Here is a 14,153-nt window from a genome sequence, read left to right on the forward strand (position 1 = left end):
TATATTTGTTTCCATTCATGTGGCTGCTGCAGCGATAAAGGATGGATGACGTGTGAAGAGACAAGACAGATGTCTTGAGGTGTTGTTGACCATGTGACCGATCCGTACAGGAAATTGTGACTCACTATCTCTGTCGTCCGCTGTCTGACTGATGTTTCTTATCAACCTATGGCTCACTTAAATGTACACATCTCTAATTAATTAGCTTTCTTGGAGAAAGTTGGATGAGTCAGTTGATATGACTCCGCAATGGGTTAAGTTGTGGCCGTAGTTATGTAGGGTTTAACACTTTTGTTTTTCAACAAAATATGAGAGATACCTGTTAATGTTCATTTATCAGCTTCCAAGGTGCAGGTTGGCCCCTTCGACAGAGCCAGGGGAACTAATGCTAAGCTGGGTTTGGTCTCACTCTCCTCATTCAACTCCTCCAGAAAGCAAATGAGCCAGTCTCCTACAATGTCAAACTGTTCCTTTATTAATCTGAATCATGGTGGACTTACATGCATTTCATTCTTGTCTTTCTATCTTTCTACTTTCTTCTATTCTTAACCTAACTCGAGCTTTAAGCTCATCTACCTACTCTATCGTACCGCTACAGAATCAGCTACAGACCCTCTGAGGATCTCCTGTCAGTTTCTTTACTCATACCACAATACGAGGGACCCTGAGAAGGTAAGTGCCTACGTAGGAATGAACGCCAAAGCATTGCAGTCGACCTCGGCTACAGTTTACTTATTTTTTATGTATCTACGTATACTGCTTTTACAGTTACTGCAAGCAGCATGTGGGGAGGGGGGGGGGGGGGGGCAGGAAAGAGGAACTGTGTGATGAAAGGTGTCACCCGGCCTTAGAAGTAAGCCGGGACTAAGTGCTTTTATTTCACCATGGCGATGTAGTAAATGTCAGTGGTCTCGGACTTGAATGAGGGAGCTGTAATGTCGTGTCTAGGCTTCACAGGGGGACAGCGTCACCCCCCCCCCCTCCGTCGACCACAGCATTAATCCAGATGAGAGGTGGCTGAGCCGAGTGGAGCAGAAGCTAAATGAAGCTAAAACCCTGAGGTAATTACTACCTGCCTGTCAGGAAGTCTCTCTAATGGGCCCTGTGTGGACGTGAGAGCCGGTGACGATGCATTAGCACCTTAACCCCGTGAATCAGGCTGATGCAGACGGAGCTGTACGCAAAACTGCACGGATGAGAATGTGGAGATGTGGGTGGCGGGGAGGGTGAAACCAGAGTGATCCTCCAAGGGGTGTCCTAATTTTTCACTTAGTGAATGTAAATTATGAAAGATGGGATTCCTGTCTGCACATTTTTTTTTTCAGTCCAAAATTCATTAACGTGGAATGAGCAGCTTTGTGGGCAGGGTGACGGATGAGGTCCCAGCTCCTTTTCAGATCAGCTTCACTTCCCTTTATGTCAGCTCATCGCAGCGAGCAGGCAGAGCGCCACAGTCCAGAGATGTTTCACTGATGTTCGCACGCCCAGGCACTGCTGCTGAATCGGCCACGTAGTCACAGAATGAAATAAATGCACCACCACAGTTTGGGATGTGTCACAGGGTCGACCGAGACGAAATGCAGGAACAAGCATCTCAGTGAGACAAACTGGAAACTTGTCGCCACGGGCTGGGCTGACATTAACCTTTCTCCCCGAATATGAGTCAATCGCCGTCAGCGCGGCCGATCTCAAACAATGATGCAAACACTTTACAGGACAAAACGTCATGAAGCATGTCGGTGGTTAAATGATAAAAGATCAGGAAACTTCACAGGAAGGTGGGAGTGAGTCACAGCTCCCTCGCTGGTTGCTGTACGACGGCGGGGGGGCTAATAGAGCGAGCCCTATGGAGAGAGGGTTATCTGAGAGTGGGGAGCCACAGAGGAATATGTGTGACGAGAATGAAGGCTGGAAAGAAAGAGGAGATAATGGAGTACCTTTCTGCCTATTTACTTTTTCAGGCACATATGTTTCATTGCAGGAAAGATGGAAAGCTCAACTGGCAGTTAGAGAGAAATGTTAAATGTCAACATTAGATACTGGGGTATTCAGTTAATAGCAGGATGCACGGGCATATCTTCGATGAAGTCTCTGCAGGGACGTTGGTACAGATAGTGACGGATATTGCTGTTGAGGTTGTGTCCAGGCACACGGAGAAATAGAGTCGGACTCTATATGCAGGGAGGAAGAGTCGGACTGAGGTCCAAAGCCGCTGGGAGGTCCATGCAAGTCAAGTCTTTGCCGTGTGGCCACTTCAGATGAGAATCAGAGTCAGTTTCTCCGCAGTGTGGGCCGCCCCCCCTCCCTGCTCAGGTTCGGGTCCAGGGTTCAGGTCCCTGCTCTCTTCTTCCCTTCCTTCTGCTCCGGTGCCGCCTCCTTTCTCCCCCTTCTCCCAACCTCAGACTTCCAGGGGAGGTGAGTCGGGCTGGGGGCCACCGTCCACCCTCACCACTGCAGGGAGACAGAACAGAGAGATAGGTCAGGCTCTGGGGAAAAAGACATGCAGGCGATTTGTGGTGCTATTTAAATCAGCTGTGGTTAATTTCTCCTGCTTCTCCTCTTTTGTATCTTATTCACATTCTCACTTGTGCTAACAAAGAAATAACGTGTTTCCCACTGAGCAGCTCCTCTTTAGTGGGTGCTTTGATTAGGGGCACCTTGGTTTAATTTCTGATTCAAAGGCAAATATTTTAGATTATGATTTCCCATCTATCCAAACACGCATTTACATAAGTCCTGCTACATGAAAAAATAAACCTGACGATCACCCTTTTCCCTGCAGGGGGCCCTGTGGTGTCGCTCACTCATCCCAACAACCTGCTAAACTGTCATCACTATAGGCCAAATAAGGATGGGAGACAAATTCTCTTTTTCCCACAAACCTCTTAACCTGCTGTCAATTCAGGGGCGCCATGGAAACCCCTCGGGAATGCGGAGGCATTTCTGAGAGGACCCCCGAGTCCGGTGGGTGTTTTCTCATCTTTATCAATGCATCCTTGTGCCAGGGAAGTGAAGTACAAGAGGGTTTATTTTAGAGCTTCAGGAGAGCGGGTTTCTTTTGTCCGACGCCACAGGCTCCCTCTGTTTACGTTCCTTTTCCCTTCCTGTTAAACCGGTCGCTTTCTACATACTTTACTGCACTGAGATCTCCATGCTCTGCCTCTCTGCTCAATGTATCTGTGCACGTTGATTCTGTCCCGGACCCCTCTCTCTGTCTTCCTGTTTAAACCGGCGCTACACAGACACTGTCAGATACACAGAGCAGAGAGACACTGAGGCTCTCCAGAGCACGGATAATGTGCTCAGGTTCAGGCATGTAGGCACCTGTGCTTTGACCTCAGTGTTTCTACAGAGGCATTGCACCTCATCTTGGGGGCAGCAGTGATAAAAATAGCCCCATAATAGAGTCCAACCTCCTTCCAGAAATCAATACAAGCTGTCTTTCACTGAACCAGTTCAATCAGGTCTACTCTGAAATGTGAACTCTCCTGCTGCAGCGAAGCTTTGGTGCCCACTTCTCTCGTCTTCTTTCTTTTTCTAAATCAGGCAGATTGGATCCTAAGCCCCGGTTGAAGATTTGAAATTTGCTGACTGATGCTGAAATGGAGATTACTTCATGGTAATCACAAGAAAAGATACAAATATACTTTTTCTAATTGAAACAAATATATTCGTTGTTTCTTATTTCTCTACTTTACTTATCACTCTCTAGGGGCAGTGGTGCATAGCTCAGCTTATTTCATTAATTTTCCAGTTAAACCCTAAACTCGTGGATAGATAATGAGTCGGTGGGCTCCTGGGCACAGTTATTTAAATCTAGATTTCAGCCTGAATAAGTACATCTCAAAGATTCAGTTTAGATTTGGGATCATCTGTTGTTGAGCCATATGACATGTTTTATTTGTAGCTATCAAATTAATCAACATTACAATTAATTAAGATGGCCTTATTAATGTTCAAAACATTGGATGAGGAGATTAGCAGCAGGCTGTATGAAATAATCATTATTCATTGATAATTGCCAATCTGACACACTGAAATAACAACTGTAACACGAATTTTACATCTGATCTTTCACAAACTAACTGATCCAGACAATGGATTCACAACTGTGAGGCCAGTTGGCTCACATTATTGAAACATGTGAAGCACAGACATCGGCTTGGAAAGCACATGTGAAGAAATCTGCAACAGATTATATGATTTAAACCGGGTGATATCAGCCATTTTTAACAGCGATAGCCACGGCCAGGGCTGGTTCTGTAATGTTTTTTTCTAAAAGTAAGGAGGAGATAGAAGGTTCAACAGGAGACTTGTGAGCATGTCAGCTCAATGACTCCAGGTTTATTGCTGCTAGGGAACCAAATTAAACCCATAACTAGTATTTGTAAGTAGCGAGAGATCGGCAGTTACCATCCAAGCAATAGCTGAACTTACATAAATATTTGATTTTATAATTGTCACCATTGCCACAAAGGGTTATGTTTTTATGGCCGTTTGTCTGTTTGTTTGTGTTATTTGAAGGAATTATACAAAAAAAAACACAAATTCTTGAAAAGTGGTGGAAGGCTGGAGTAGGGGCAAAGAAAACGTTCTGCAGTGGGTTTAATTAAGTGGGCAGCTGCAGGAATTTAGTTCTTTAAAGTGGTTTTCAAACATGAAAGTAGCCGGGTGCAGCATTTTTTCGGCTGTCGCACGTTAGAGACATCATCAAACATCAGAGTGATGTCACAGTAAATCCAAAAAACAGCAGCCATGACTTTATAACAATTCTACTGTAAAAAGTAGTTTGGCACAATGATTTCTGTAATAGAGTAAGAGTCACAGGGTTCGGTTTACTTTCCCTCATGTGAGGATGACAAGCAGCTATGAGGCATCCCTCCTCTATTACTGAAACTGCTCTCGTAAGTCGTGACATGACTCAGCTCATAGTTTATGTAACTTGCAGTCACACTCTGGGGTACATGGTGTTGAACTCGTGCAGGCCCCTGAAGCTTCCATCCACAATCACAAACATTTATAAAACTTTGCTGAACCGGCTCGATGATGGTTTATTGTTGTTTTGAAATAAAGGCTGATTATTTTTGCTGTGCCATTCAGCCAGAGTCTCCTATAATTCTGATGGATAATAATCGATGTTAATTGTATTGTGGACTTTCAGCTGCTTTTTGCAACAACCCGGTTGCACTGGCTCCATTTTGTGTCGCCTGCGAGGTCAACCACGGGGCAGGAATACACATTTGGGGCGAAGTGAGTGAGGGGACAGAGTCTTGTTTAAATTTTAAACTTATTCAATATGCATGACTCAGAGGGGGAAGCAGAGAGCAAAAAGAAGGTTTTGGGGAGGGGGGGGGTGGCGGGCGCTGGTTGTTGTTTTTAATGGAGATGAGCAGACAGAGAGGAGGCGGAGCTCCCCCCATGTCGGAGCTCTCAACAGTGAGTCGAGCTGGGAATAGTCTCTCTGCATGTTGTCAGTCAAAACATGAAGCGTTTTCATTACTCTATTCCTGGTTTTTAAAAGCTTATCGCCCCTTGTTGTGACTGAAGGTGTTACCATTATTTTAGCCGCCAGTAAGATATGGCTCGTTGGAAACAGGAAACCCCCTGCGATTATCGTGGCTTTATTGTGCGTATTTCCCAGCCCCAATCGGCTGTGGGAGAACCAGCAGCCCCCCTGCGTGAGGGCGCCGTTTGCTGCCTTTTTATTGGCTTCCGCGCCCGCAGACAGTGCTAATGCCAATTAGCACGTGCTAAACGCCGATGCTGGATCAGAGTTTGAAAGGCAGCGAGAAGGAGACTGGATCCCGTCTCCTAACACCTGCTAATGAGCCAATCAGTTCATGAGGCAGCAGGGTAAACGGGGCAGTCGTCCTCTCAATGAACCAATCGTGAGAAATTTCCCTCTTTCCCCCCCTCAACTTGGTTTTGTTGAGTGGAAGAATGGAAAGAGGGACTCAAACAAAACACCAAAAAAACGAAATAAGCTTTTCCCAAGCCTCATTAGAATGTAATGGCTATCCCACACAAGACACAGCGCTGTGGATTGTTCCAGGGAGGATTTGTTGGCTGTGTGGCTTGTTAGCACATTATTATCCCTGTAAAACCATTTCTTAGGCTTTACACAAAAACAGCCTATGGAGGGAGACAAATGAAATCCAGAGAAAGAGAGAGTGAGGGAGAGAATCATCAATGAATAACAAGATCATGACTGAACTTGAGACTTCTTCTTCAAGTGAAAAGCCTCTCAGGTTTATGAGTATAGATCAAGTGAGAATACGGCTTTCATCTCTTTAATGTACTGTAAGTGCTATTTGAGTACTGAGGGAAGATAGACTGCTCTTTGTTGTAGAGAGGTCGCATCTCACTGCAGCAGCATTTGCTTTTTATTCTTCACTCGACTGTTTAAAGGTTATCCTCCTGCTGCAGCCGCTCAGTGCAGCTTCCCCACCTCGCAGCCGATCCTTATTTCATCAGTGCGCAGTGTTGGTCTGCAAAATCTCTAGATCGCATTTATTGATAAGGTAAATATTTAAAAAAGAAAATAAACACTGACAGCAACATTTCCACTGGTCACTAACATCCGCTAACATCGTCTTTGTTTCTCTGCAATGGGAATGGATACAATTGGCTTTCACTCGCAGGTCAAACGACTGCGGTAGATGGAGGTTTTAATCAGTTGCAGCTCTGATCGGCAGCGGTGGAAACACGACACTAGGATGAACGGGCTAATCTCGTCCCTCCTCTAGATATTGGCATTCTGGACGCTGCACCTTTTCCTGTGCGACGATATGACCTGACAGGCGTTGCCCCGTAAATAGCCATGAACGTTTGTGTACTTAGAGTTTTTGTTACATTTTGGGAACAACATACAACATCGATTTTTTTTTTCCCGTGAAGGACAGCAAGGTTGCCAACACGTTGCTTTGTGATGTCAAACCTGACTCACCGTGAAAGAAAACAACACAAAGGCTAACTCCTGTACTGGCAACGGGAAAGGAGACCATTGTTAAAACTGTCCGAAACTATTTGTGTGCAGGCACTAGTTCCTTAAACGTGTTAATCCTCAGTCTAAAAGTATAGTCCCTGGAAAAACTTTATTTATGCTAATGTTTGCTTAAAAAATACACACAAAATACACTCCCCAGCAGTTTTAAGAATTTACTGAGCTTCTTTAAATTATGACAAACCATATTTGTGACCCATTTTTTAAATCTGATGGAAACTATTGGGCTTGGAGCTGAAGCCCACAGGCAGGGAAGCTGGAAGTTTCATGATTAATTAACACACTATTGGTTTTAGTCTTTTTCCTGGAACTTCTTATTTGACAAAATACAAAAAAAATCCAAGATAGATAGATAACTGTTTAAAGAAAATAAACTTAAAATTCCCTCTGAGTTTATCTCTCGCAATGTTATGCACTGAATATGATGCATGGTACATTGCTTCATCATAGATCGGTCAAGTGCAAAATGTTGGTCCCTCCAAGCCAGGCATGATCTGCTGAGTTTATCCTCCAAAACCTTTTAGATTTTCTCTGCTTTTCTCGACTACGTGGCAAAATCTGTCCAAGACCTCCACCTCAAATATTTCATGAGTTCCCAGAGATAGATATAGACACGGAGGAGTTGGCAGAGCAGTAAAGGCCGATATAGATCAAACGTATACTTGTCCTCCTCATATCAACACTTCTGATATGTATGGAAACTCTGTGATACATCTGTCAACAAACCTCAGCCTCATATTGGTGATAAAGTAATCTTCGGTACATGCCTCATATTCATGTTTCTGCAGTGCCTCGTAATCTATATATTCCTGCAGTCGAGTACATCGTGCCTGCATGTGAGTCTTGGCCTTATCTTTCTTCTCTTGGCAGCTGTAGGTAATACTCGGGTGATATATTGTATTTGATCTCTAACCTAAGAAATGTCTTTCCCATCTGAGGAAAACGCTTGTGCAAGGATGAAAAAAACTCCCACCAGAGTGTGTTGATTTATTTGATCGTGAGGTTTTCTGGAAGCAAGAATATGACGACGTAAAGGTGGAATGTGTGCATGCCTCGTGTTGAGTTAGAGTTTCTTTGACGAAAACTTATATTTAGATCTCTTCTCTTTATGCACACTTTATTATGTTAAAGTGTAAAATCGCTCACACAATAATCCACAGCGACAGGGTGAAAGTGGTAAAGTAAAGATTGAGTCTCAGGCTCACCTATCTGTTCCTGTGTGTGTGAGAGTGAGGGCTGAGTCTGGACTTCAGCCTGGGCCTGTTGCTGCTGCTGCTGCTGCTGCTGCTGCTGCTGCTCCTGCAGACTCTGACTGTCCACCGAGATGCCGCTGTCGCTGTGCAGCTTCTCTCCCTCCGGCGTCACCATCTGGTTGCTCGTGGCCGCTCGGTTATTCGCTGCTTGCTTGTTCTGCTTGCAGCTATTCCACCTGCGGAGACGTGGCATGTCAGGAGATACGATACAGATGTAGGTGACGGCATCTGATTGTTAAATATTTTGATTTCACAAGCGCTTCAGCTATATAACACTGACTTTTACATATAGTTTTAAATATAGTAAGATAACAATGGTGGTAGTACCTAAAATATCAAAAGTCCACCTTTATGAAACCATCACACCTGTGTGTTTGCCTGCTAGCATCTGCAATCCAGAGCATGTCCTACATACAGTAACTGAATAATACTTACAACGTAGCACATTCACCCTAAATCCGTGTATCTGTTCATATTAAACATAAAATACATTAACTGAGCGGCCAAACAAACAAAACACATTTCAGGATCGTATCATCACACCATACACAAAATATTTTATAATATTTATACTATAATGTGTACTACATGGATCAACACCTGGTGAAGATGATTAATATTTACCCCTGACATGGACCTTCTAACCTCATTCCAATCTAATCATTCTATTGATGGGTTGTTGAATGGATACCTCCACGAAGACAGTCCCCAAAGTTCAAACACTAACAGATATCACTTCCCTACATGTGCCGGATTTCTATTTATCAAGATCCTTGAATTATTACCGGGGGAAACAGTGAAACTATTGAATCTTGGAATGTCAATGAAAGTGAAGAGAAATTCTTGGATCCGCCAAAATTGTATGCATTCTTCTCTGATCCATACAGAATGTAATCTTGCACAGAAAAAAATAAACAAACAAACAAAAAGAGGTGGGTGAAAACCTTTGAGAGTTTTGGAGTACATGTCAGTGTCCGACTGTTATTGGTGAATAACATGAAGTTGTCAACCTCTACCCAGAATCAAGGTTTAATTGTGAGACATAACTATGAATTTTCAAAGGTAAATCTGCCGTTATTGTCTTTTGAACTTAAAATCAAACGCTTGCCTAAGAATAGAACAGGAATCACGACGATAAAGATGCACTGATAAGCTCCAGAAAGTTTAGCGACCCTCTACTGTTGCTTTTTATTCAGGAGAAGAATGAGTCGTGAATCAATGATTAAAATATTCATGAGATATCGAGTGGAACAGTACAGTTAACACCTCTAAGTGTTTACTCATAAAATATTGGCCATTAAGGAACTTCACATCATACGTAGAGTCTTTATGTATGACATGAGTGCACGAGGAGTTTTAGCCAGATGTGTGCGTGACTGCTGATGAATCTGGCACTCAAATTTCCCCTGGTCGGCACTTTTCAAAAGAATCAATGCTTTTAATGAGCTTGTTTACTTGCTCCAAATGTGTTTTAGCACAGACTTGTAACTGTCTCCCTGAGTGCTTGCATGTGTTGTTGCATGTCTTCACTAATGTGTTTGTGAGTGTGCGACCTCTGCATTGCTTTCAAGTGTTGTGACTTTCTTTTTGTTGGGCTACTTTCGGAGAGAAAGAATCATGATGGAGCAAGAGGGATTCATAGAAAGTGGGTCAAAACCTCTCCCGGCCGTGTCAGGCCTGAATATTTCACCAGCCTCCTTCCCGCCATTTTGTAGCTCCGGGGCGAGATCTGTCACTCACCCACCAGACCACCACCACTCTGTCCTAGATTATATTGTGATGGAGGCTCAAACCCAATTAGGCTAATGTCTTTAGCCACAGAGTAGCTTTTCATCTGAGTCCTTTCTCCCCCAAACTGACCTCTTAAAAACAATGTACGCCACCAGGCCGACCACCACCGCGGCCAGGATGGAGCAGTAGATAGGGATGAGGTTTTCGTTGAGGCCGTGGCCAAGGAAGCGAGGAGAGCCGGCACTTGACGTGGTCGTCTCTCCGCCGGGCAACGGGCTGTCCGAGCCATCTGGGGGGAAGTAGTTGGTGTATGACGGCAGAGACGGTCCCATGTCGGAGGTGGGAGGCTCATATGTGGGTTCGTTAGGATCTGTGGGGAAGAAGTTGAGAGAATGGAGCATTGATGAGTAAAGAAATACAACAAGATACAATATTACTTTCTCTTTCAAGATGATGAAGCTGCACTTTTCGCTGACTTGTAACTTTCTGAACTTCCAGGCGTTTTTTACATCTTGTAGACAATATGAAACAGCGATTTTTTTTCTTAGTATGACTCACCGGGGGGGGGGGGGGGGGAAACCAGGGATAATAAAAGTGATATTTCTGTAGTCAATAATCCAGCTAAAAACAATTTTTCAAATCATCAATGTCTTTTATAAAACATTTTTTAGTGTGCAATAGTTTCCCAAATTTGTTAATCCACAGTCTGAAAGGAGAATCCCTGAAAAAAAACTTTATTTACAGTAATGTTTGATTCCAAAAAGTAACACTACCCAGCTTTTTTTAAATTACGAGAGTCTATATTTTAATATAATTAATAATGAAATTACATTTTTGAGACTCAAATTCTGTTTTAAAAATTTAGAATATTTCTGTAGTTAGGTTAGGATCTGTGTGAAAGAAAATTAGAGAAAGGAATAAAGAATTACACCAAGATACTACTTAGAAAGACTAAGAATATACAGCCACTGGTTGATGTTAGGCAGATATGTGGTTTACCATTTTAACTATTTCCAGTAGGTTGACCTCATTAGTTTACCAACAGCTGCTTATTTGCACTCAAAACCAAATGCCATATTCGTGAGAATCCTCCAATGGGCTCCGTTGGTATCTGTACCTATTCTTTCAATAGACATTTCAGTTTGGGCCAACTGACAGACGCTGCTGTCTCTTGAGCCACACAACTGACATGACATGACAAGACACTTCATATCTTCACTGGGAACTTGTTTGCAAGCCTGTATTCACCGAATCCCCAACCAGATGTTTGATACAACACACATGCGGCAGCTGTTCCTGATAGATAAATGGGTTCTGGCTGCGTTGCTTGGTGCAAAAAGAAAAGGAATGTTCCTCTATGAGGGGGCAAATATCTGTCAACCACCAGTCCAGCTCACACCCTGTCTGCACCATGCACGCCTGGTCTCCTCTCACTACATCACATCTTTTTGATTTCTGCACATCGCACGACATTGAGGTCATTTGGGACCAAGCAGAACAAAGTCCTGGACCACAGGGAGGTCATCACTTTGAGTGGAGCCTCCGCTGAGGCCAGACAAGCAGGAAAGCTCTGGACTACAGGATGAGTCTGCTCTCTATCACCGCTTAAAGACGTCTAATTTTCATAAATTCTCCTATTTCCTGCTTCTATTTGAGCTCCATTAATGATTCGGTGTAAGTTGCAGCAGCACCGCACACTCTGACGGACACAAGTTGTCCTGAAAACACATTTTATCCCTCAGATCTCTCCCACGGTCCTGTCATATCATGCTTCTGTTTGGAAGAGTGCTGTATGAAACACTGCAGCTATTCTGTGACACGGTAGAGAGGTTCACCACGATTCCTTCCCCTCGAGGTTCGGAACAGCAAGATGAGAAGAGAGGGTCTGTCCGGCCAAACTAAAAACTCCTCAGAGCTGAGCAGCCTGCTGGGGATAGAGAATATGCGGCGTGCTTCAGATCTGAGCCTGTAACTCCCAGCAGAACCTGAGGCTGCTCCTCATTAGCTTCTTACTGGTGCTCACAGGATTAACCCCGTGGAGACCCCTGAGGCTTCCCTCAAGGCCAAAGACTGGGACTTCCTCTCCCAAACCTCAAATCAGTTGTGACGCAGGTTGTCCCGCTTCTGTTTTTAGCTTCATGAATCCCAAGTTGGAAGGATAATAAATGGTTTTGAGTGAAGGACTAAAGTCAGACTGTCATGTTTCATAAAGTAACAGTATTAAGTAGGTTACATGTCAATGTTAGTCCCTAAAGTGTGTATGCATCTACTGTATGCAGAAATATTCAGAATATATTCAGTAAAGTCATGGCTGAATTCACAATGTGGAAATGTATAAATTACAAAATGGCCATATTTAAAAGGGTCAGGTCACTCAAATAATCATAAATGGATAAACACCATATTTCTCATTTAACTCAACTTCTGTCTAGTACTGCATATGCTTTTATTTTTATTTGTTCAGGGTGTGTAGTGTTTCTGCATCCAACCCGAAGCAGTGGTGATAAATGGACTTTAATTTTCAGTGTTCACAGCTTCACAGCACTGAAAAAGGTTATTTTGATAATTCAACAGCGGCCTGTCTTTCCAGAAACAATGTTCTGGTTAGTGTGAATAATCCACCGAGCTCACTGTCAACAGTTTTGCTTGGAACCACTTGCAACTGTAGAAATCCTCCCAATGATAACTATTGGCAGGATTATGAAGGGATGAAGAGATTGTTTTTACAGAGACATGTTGTTGTTGGATTTTGCCTGGACAAATTACTGTGAAACTTTTTGCAATGATGAGAATAACTCATAGCTCTTGTTGAAAAAAAAGCGTTTAGCAGACTGAGTTTCCGCAAATTGGTGCAGAGCCAAATAAAACTCTGGATCTGGTGAATTAAGTGTGGTTTCATGAGGGGGCTGTTGGACCTTAAGGGAGGGGCCATGAGTGCCATTCTTTTAATGATACACTTCATTGATTTTAGCATCTTACATTTTAACCACTTTTACTTTGGAGACAGGTATCTCAAAATCTGGATAAATCGACCCAGAAACCACTGACCAAATACAGATGAAATAATAACATAAATTGGTGTAGCTATTAGTGTGTGGTAAATGTAAACCTGTATTATTTATGTATGTATATGCATGTATATATATTTAAAGCATATATCACACACAGAGAATTGTGTCCCATTGTCAATGATGATGATAAATAATTCTTTGTTGTTCTTGACAAAAGAACTTGAGGGAGAAACATTTGAGGAAATAATTGCTGTGACCACTGATGTGGTCCGATGATAATCTACAAAAAAACAGGTTCATTGGACCATCATGGCCAAACGCTGTCTACAAGGAGATTCTCTTTTCACTGACATGGCAAATAGTCAGGTTTCTCCACATTGATTTGTTGCATAATTCACACACAGTTGCTCCCTTTAATAGTCCGATGGGACCTTGATGGGCAACTTATGTGGGTGTATTTGAAAACTTCTGTTGGACATTAAGAGTCTGCGTTGGTCTGTGTGTCTGCGTGGTGATGACGGGGCATTCCTACCCCCCCCCCCCCCCCCCCCCCGTGGGAGAGATTGGTTTACTGAAATGTTAGAAAATATCTTTCATGGAGAGAAACACACAGCACATGTGCGAGAGCCATAGTTAGAAACAGAGAAATAATGCAGAGGCCTATTTAAAGCTGAGCTATTGATTTGGTTCAGTCTAAAAGGAGGCAGCGTTTTAGAGGAGTGGAACATGGGCGTCTGCATTACATGCTTTTCTTGACCTTTCCTGGGACGTAGTCAGGTTTCCTCAGCTCCGCCATACATCATCCGGCTAATGCAAGCCTGGCTAATGGTGTTAGCTATGCAACACGAGCTTGCTAATAGAATAAATTGTGTATGGAAAGTGTGAAAGTGAAGGGACGTGTGCCTTTCCGACATACCTTTTTCCTTACAGCTTTACCTTTATCACACTGGGTCATCCTTAACTATTATAACTGCTTTTCTTTAGAGCGGGAAGATTCCCTTCACGCACATCTACACATGCAACAATCACACCACAGGACTCACTATAAACTGTTTCCCTTTCTGAAGAGAGATGTCACATAACACAGACTCATTTTCACATCTTTGGTGAAACTCCTCGTCTTTTTCCTCTATTTCTCGGAGCTGATGTGGAAAA

General features: G+C 43.2%; 1 protein-coding gene across 1 annotated transcript in view; it reads right to left on the minus strand.

Moving 5' to 3' along the window:
• Positions 1–2,398: 2,398 nt before the first annotated feature.
• Positions 2,399–14,153, minus strand: part of ngfra (nerve growth factor receptor a (TNFR superfamily, member 16)) — a 32,994-nt gene continuing 21,239 nt past the window's right edge. The window contains exons 4-6 of the mRNA XM_061090202.1: positions 10,117–10,357; positions 8,209–8,432; positions 2,399–2,451 (exon numbers count right to left, since the gene is read on the minus strand). Of these exons, the coding sequence (XP_060946185.1) occupies positions 2,399–2,451; positions 8,209–8,432; positions 10,117–10,357 (518 nt within the window). The remainder of the gene's footprint in view (positions 2,452–8,208; positions 8,433–10,116; positions 10,358–14,153) is intronic.

The sequence above is a fragment of the Limanda limanda genome, chromosome 17, assembly GCF_963576545.1.
Source record: "Limanda limanda chromosome 17, fLimLim1.1, whole genome shotgun sequence".
NCBI lineage: Eukaryota > Metazoa > Chordata > Actinopteri > Pleuronectiformes > Pleuronectidae > Limanda > Limanda limanda.